Source organism: Halyomorpha halys, unplaced genomic scaffold (genome assembly GCF_000696795.3).
Source record: "Halyomorpha halys isolate HHAL.00 unplaced genomic scaffold, Hhal_1.1 Scaffold1066.1, whole genome shotgun sequence".
Classification (NCBI taxonomy): domain Eukaryota; kingdom Metazoa; phylum Arthropoda; class Insecta; order Hemiptera; family Pentatomidae; genus Halyomorpha; species Halyomorpha halys.
Genome location: NW_027105978.1, coordinates 144,389 through 151,016, shown reverse-complemented (window position 1 = coordinate 151,016; position 6,628 = coordinate 144,389). Strand labels below are relative to the sequence as shown.

The following is a 6,628-nucleotide window of genomic DNA, read 5'->3' as shown; positions in this document are numbered from 1 at the left end:
ATATTCATGTCAATTCACCTCCTATCTAGCATACCTTACGTACTTGCCATCCTGGGATATTCATGTCAATTCACCTCCTATCTAGCATACCTTACCTCTTTATCAAGCATTGCCGAGGCCCTCTGATGTAGTGCGCCTCTCCTCTTAAAATGGAGGTGGGACTTAATATACACATTAGCCTAAGAGTAACTCAATGTAATACAGAAGACATGAAACAATCGCGACCATTCAAAAAATTTGACGAGTTTGGGTGGTGGAATTTTGATATACATAACATTTACAAGTAAATTGTCGAGTTTAATAAGAAAGTTAAAAATGTTGTAAAAGCAATAATATAACAAGTTGTACTTCACCTATCATTTTTCTATTTCAATTGGCTTTTCTGGAGGTTTCGAATCTAATGGTTGTAATTCCTGGGGTTCTTTTCCTTCTTCTTCATATATTTCTAAACCATACGAATACTTCCACACACCAACATCTGCGAGAGTGGCCAACAAGATGAAGACTAGAAAGTAATAAATAATACATTTTTAGTTATAAATAACTTAGGTTCATTTATACGGAAAGTCCCCGCTATACATGTTTACCCCCTTAGTATTTACAATTTTAGGTAATTTTCATTTGATTGTTGCTTGGTTAGAACAGTGATTGGTAGTCTATATTTTGGAATTTTTCTCAATTTAATAGTCTCGAATTCATTATATTTTTTTTTGGATTCTGATTGAAAATAAAATTTTAATTCACATTGGTTACTTTTTGATTCGACGTATTGCAAAAAACCGGAATTTTATTCTGTTTTAAACGATATTCACACAAATGGTGCGTGATTCAATCAATTCAAAGAAAAAAATCGTTTATGAATTTGATTTTCCTTAAGAATCCGCCAACATAATTTGAATTTCCTCGACCGGCCAAAGAAACTAAAACAGCTGTCATTGGTGTCTCCTCGATGAACAAATAACTCATTTAGAATGACGTATTCTTACTAGAAATTGAATTCTGAAACGATTTAGTTCTTCACGTTTGCTTGATTTTTCGCACCGTTTGCAAGAAAAAAAAACGTGAAAAATTTTAACGGTTTTTGGCGATTCAGGTTTTCTGTTCTATAAGAATTCGAAAAAAGAATTAAAAAAAAAAAAAAATATTCGAATAGTATTTCCAGAGTATGGTACGTTTGAGAAATTAGAAATTTAACAATACCCTCTAAAAATATACCACATCCTAATATTAGGGCACAGCAAAAATCAAATAAAAATTTCAAAAATTGTAGAGATAAGAGGTGGACATAGATTGAGGAACATCCTGCATATTATGTTATACACATAGACCCGCATACTCAAAAGTACTTACACGATGCTGTGAAATTCATGTAGTACCTCACAGATCTGCCATCATACAGCCAGCAGTTGCCTTGTTCTCCACACAAAGTTCCCCACACCAAACAACCATAATCTTGAAAACGAAAATAGTTTTTTGGTTTTAAATAAAGAAAAAGTAAAAACTGAATAAAGTATGTTTATTTACAATTGACTCGTTGAAGGGGTTTTCATTAATGAATGTCTTACCTAACAGCGCACCGTAAAATATAGGAGCTGGTATAAATGCAAAAGTTGATAAAAATGCCTCTGTGAGTCCAATAGAGACGGCTTTATCATCCTCAGAAACTGAGCTATAAAAGAATTAACATTTAAAAAAAATAAACATGAATCATTATAAAATATTTTCCTTTTTTTTTTTTTATAATAAACCTGCGAGTTCAAACTGAAGTTTTAACTATCATTGTGCCCTAGATCGTAGGCCTATCTTGTTGTTTAGTTATATAAAAATCAACATATTATCGACACGAGTCCCCACGGAAAATGGGATGTCATGTTCTAGAGGTGGTACCAATAAGTAAATTCTGGTACTAATAAGGTACCATTCTGTTTACCAATTATGATTTGAGAATTTGTGCCTCTCACCGGCCTCTGCATTCTTACCAAAATCATTACCGCAAGCCCACTGCTAAGCTGGAGATTTTTCGCTTAATCACCCCCCCTCTCCTCTTCCTACAAGATGGCAGGACAACCCCATAAACTGATGTTTATCACCCTCTAACTCCTTTCATCTCTTACACCCCTCCCCTCTCCCCTATTATTTTTTGACTTCTGATTATTTTTTATTATTTTCTCATTATCATTCGTCTATAACTACTAATTGTTTTAGTTGCTCTTCTTTCTTCAATAATTATGCGAAGGCCCCTCACCTCCAAACATTTCCAGTCGAATTCTCACAGAGGGCTCAAACCTCAGTTACCAATGGCAGAAATCTGAGTTATGTAACCAATATGTAATGCAACTTATTAATTCATATTCTGTTTTAGAGAGATCAGAAAAAAAGAAAGAAAAGAAATTGGAGCTTAGAAGTAGAAGACTCCTTGCTTCTTTCAATTCACTATTCAGTACAGTCACTCATCTCCTTTCCGGCGAGTTGGCAGGGCTGGGTGGGAGGAGGGGAGGTCTGAAAACCCTGTTAACACCACCTAGCCTAACTCTTTTCTTGCACCCCTCCACCTCCCCTACTATTTTTCGGTTTCTAAGTATTATCATTTATTATCTTTCGTCTATTTGTTCTTCTACTGTTTTAGCTTCAACCGGATACCTCTCATCTCCAAATCTTTTAGCAGAATTCCCATAGAATGGGCACATCAAACATCACCTAAGTATCTCACTGTATATCTCTAAGTATCAACGGTAGAAAAAGGTTGTATTCAATTTGATTTATGTAACATATACGTAATTTACAAACTAATATAATAAACTAATGTTTTATTTCCTGTTGATCAGAAAAAAAAAAAGAAACTGAACTGGTGCCCTTTTGGAGCTTAGATAATAAGTGCATTAATATTCAGTATGTTCCTCCAACCTTTTTATTTGACTCTCTGATGTATTTTATTTCAAGCTAGTTTCTGATAATCACGTTCTTATTCCTCTATCTTTAATTTTATCGTAAGGTCTTGCAGCTCGTACCTAATCTGGACTTACGAACCCCTTCGTGACTGCTGACTTATACCCAGCAGAACGAAGTTTCCATTTTTCGAGGACTTACGGCTCGCACCCATTCTGTCCATTCATCTCCTAATCAGCTACCTCACCTGTATTTTTTAACTTATCAGACAGTACTTGCTTTGTCAATAGAAGTGTAACTATATCAATTTTGCATCAATACGATTTCAATCTACATGAAGTAATAAGAACTGACGAGCGTAATAAAAAATAGAATGAGGCCTACTATTTATTATTCCAACACACTGGGAGCATTACGAGGGAACGACAAACACACCTAATTTGACTGAATTCTCAACCTTACCGAAACTGTATTATAGTATTTCCAGCTCTTCCTGTTGCTGAGAAGTAGCTCATGATGCATAATATAGCTATGAATATGTTAAATTTGGTAGCGCATTGAAGTGGGCATGGCCCGGGAACGATGGGAATGTCTGGCAAACAGCTACAATTTTGGTATACCTAAAAAAAAATATTGAATCAAAATTACTGACAAACGTTGTTCAACATTCAGATTACTGTACAAAAATTATTGAAATTTTTTATTCAAGGTTCTTCTCATTGAAATGGTTTTCAAGAATATTGTATGGTATTTCTAAGAAAAGGGCTGGAAATCCTTTGAACCCTCCTGGAAACCAACATGTATTAAAGATACTTTGACTTCTATATGTTGTTAGTGAGTACTTAATGGGTCTTAGTATTATGTATACATATGATACTCCGAGGACCCTGTCTTAAAATATTTTAACAAATGAGTTTGCCAAGAGGTATTGATTATATTATAATAACTAAGTGAACAGGAAAAAAAAATCAAAAACAGGGAATTCGCCGAGCTAGAGAAAAATTATTAAGGTGATCTAACACTGTGGTAAATAAATATTCTTCTTTGTCGACTAAGATCTGACATCAAAGTTGCCCTAAAAAATAATTATTATCAATATATGCCGAATAAAAAAACATCTTAAATTTAAGAGAGCTGGCTCATGAGAAATTTAAATTCTTTTTTATGTTCTAGTTTTTGGTACACAAATATTTTAAACTGTCGTCAAATGTTAATTGTCAATTCTTCATATGTGATAAATTTGATGAACAATTTTCGGAAATACTGTAATTATATGTCATTATTTTTGTTTCGCTGGTCATATAAAAATTTCAAAACATCATTTACCCAGATATTAAATACTATAGAAATTAAACTTGCGCATGATAGAATAACAAAATCCTTTAAAAGCTCTTAGAATGTGATAAAATACCTTTAAAGTTGTATTGAATGATCCAGTTGGACAACCCGCATGGCACGGAGAATAAAACAGAACGCTGCCATCTTGAGCACAGAGTGGATTATATTTAATGTTTGGTGGGCAAGAACAAAAGCTATTGCAGCTCTCTGCTAAACTCCATCTATGATAAAAAATATTAGTAAATATCAATTTTTCAATATGAAAAATAAACAAAATTGTCTTTTAAAAGCATTAACTGGTATAAAACTTATATATAATCTTGTAGTTCTGTAGGATGTGGAATAAAACATTAAAGACAAAAGCCCGATAAGAGGTCATGCAAAATATTTAGTGGAGACCTACTAATGCAAGAGCCGGGAAGAAAAAAAGATAGTTATCTCAGCCCAATTTTTCATTACTTTAATGAAAACAATGTTTAATTACTAGTAAAAATGATGACTCTGCCAAGTATAGGTTGGGGGAATAAAAAATGGCGGCTGTTTTAAAACCTTAAAAAACATCAATTTTTCATTTGGAGCACTATATTTCACACCAATTTTTGATAACATTAATGAATCTTTGTATTACTAGTCAAAATTAGTGAAGTTTTTTAGGGGAATACAATAAAATGGCAGCTGTCTCAAAACGTTTAAAATATAATTTTTATTTCGGAGTTCTGTATCTTATAAAATACCAACAACACTAGAAAATCTAAAAGAACATTATTCAAAGGAGAATAAATTTGCTGAATTATGAGCCCTAAGCTATTTATGTCCAATAGTTCTCGGGATATAGCTTTTTAAAAAGCAATATTTCATAAAAATGTATTGAAATATCAGTAGTTAGTGAATTTATTTTGAGAAATCTATATCTCCAACACTTAAAATAAAATAAATTTAACTTACTATAAAGTAGTTAATGATACTTATCTTTGTAAGAGTAGTAGGTTTTATGATATCCACGTATGAATATAAATTTGGAAACTGCAAATTTGTCCCAACAACTTAAATCAATTTATTTTACCAAATTTCATGAAAAATACTACTCCTGCGAAAATAAACATCATACATCATCAACTACTTTATAGCTCATTGAACTAGCTTTAATTTGAGTGCTAATAGACATCTGTACATCAAATGTTTTTTGAGATGTAGATTTTTTTAAAAACATTTACACTAACTACGGATCTTGCAGTACGTTCCATACAACATTTTTATGAAATGTTGATTTTTAAAAATGTATATCTCGGGAACTATGGAACGTAAATAGCTCTATTAGGGCTTACATTTTAGCAAATTTACTCTAGTTTGAATGATGCTCTCTTAGATTTTCTATTGTTGTTGGTAGTTTGTAAAGATACAAAGCTATTAATTATTTATAACATTTTGAAACTACTTATTTAAGGCGGGTCTAAGGCTAGTATGTAAAAACCTGGCGATTGAACGTGATTCTGACCAAATCACCTCCTTACACATTGGTCTAATAACAGTACTCCCTTATAAAGTACTGAGCCCCTGACCCTTCATGGGTTGTAGTGATACAGATAAAAAATAAATAAATAAAATTTTTAAAAAAATATGGCTGGGATATGTCAGCAACTTTTGTAATATAATTGACCGACTGGAAATATCCCTCTATGATATCACTGTTGGATTTTTCACATTTTTTCGATTTCCTCCAAAATGGCTGGAACGATTTTGATAAAACTCTGTGAATCGATGAGCAATTAAGTGGTATTTAATAACAGATAATTCTTATCTTCATTGAAATTGTCTAACAGGGCTTAAATCCCGAATTTTCAAAAACTCATCCTCTAAAGTACATATAATTTCGATTACTTAACAAAAATAACCAATTTTCAGCGTTATCAATAATAAACGATAGATAAATACAAAATATTTTAAGATTTTTATGAATAACTGAGAAGGAATAAGTAAAATATATCCGATTTTAACGCGGACATCTGAAACCTTTTGATAACTGTTATATTCTTGATAGGAGCAAAATTTACCACCTTGAAATACCGTAAAATACGAATTTTTATTGCAAAAGGAAAATAATTTTTTTTATTTATAATTTTCGCCATCTCTGCCCATTAATTTTTTTTTTAATATAAAAAATAGTGGTAGCCTTAACACAAGCCCCCGAATCTGCACACAATTTGGTGACGTATGGAGATAAAAGTTGTGTGACGCAATTATTTTAAGCTATTTTGCAACCAAGATATTTTCGTATCGTTTTTATTTTTATTGTTTATGGCCAAAACAATAACAAAGTTCTATCTGCTAATGCATATTATTTTACAAAGGTATCTAAATCTCTATGTCTTTAAGGACTTTAAAATTACTATATAATAAAAACATT

General features: G+C 32.0%; 1 protein-coding gene across 2 annotated transcripts in view; it reads right to left on the bottom strand.

The window, feature by feature from the left end:
• LOC106688159 (solute carrier organic anion transporter family member 74D) overlaps positions 1-6,628 on the bottom strand; it is a 46,462-nt gene that overhangs the window by 10,041 nt on the left and 29,793 nt on the right. The window contains exons 9-13 of one of the 2 annotated variants that reach the window (XM_067053597.1): positions 4,298-4,445; positions 3,349-3,506; positions 1,566-1,669; positions 1,351-1,452; positions 354-505 (exon numbers count right to left, since the gene is read on the bottom strand). In XM_067053597.1, the coding sequence (XP_066909698.1) occupies positions 357-505; positions 1,351-1,452; positions 1,566-1,669; positions 3,349-3,506; positions 4,298-4,445 (661 nt within the window). In that variant the 3' untranslated portion in view covers positions 354-356. The remainder of the gene's footprint in view (positions 1-353; positions 506-1,350; positions 1,453-1,565; positions 1,670-3,348; positions 3,507-4,297; positions 4,446-6,628) is intronic. The other variant, XM_067053596.1, reaches the window with a different exon arrangement.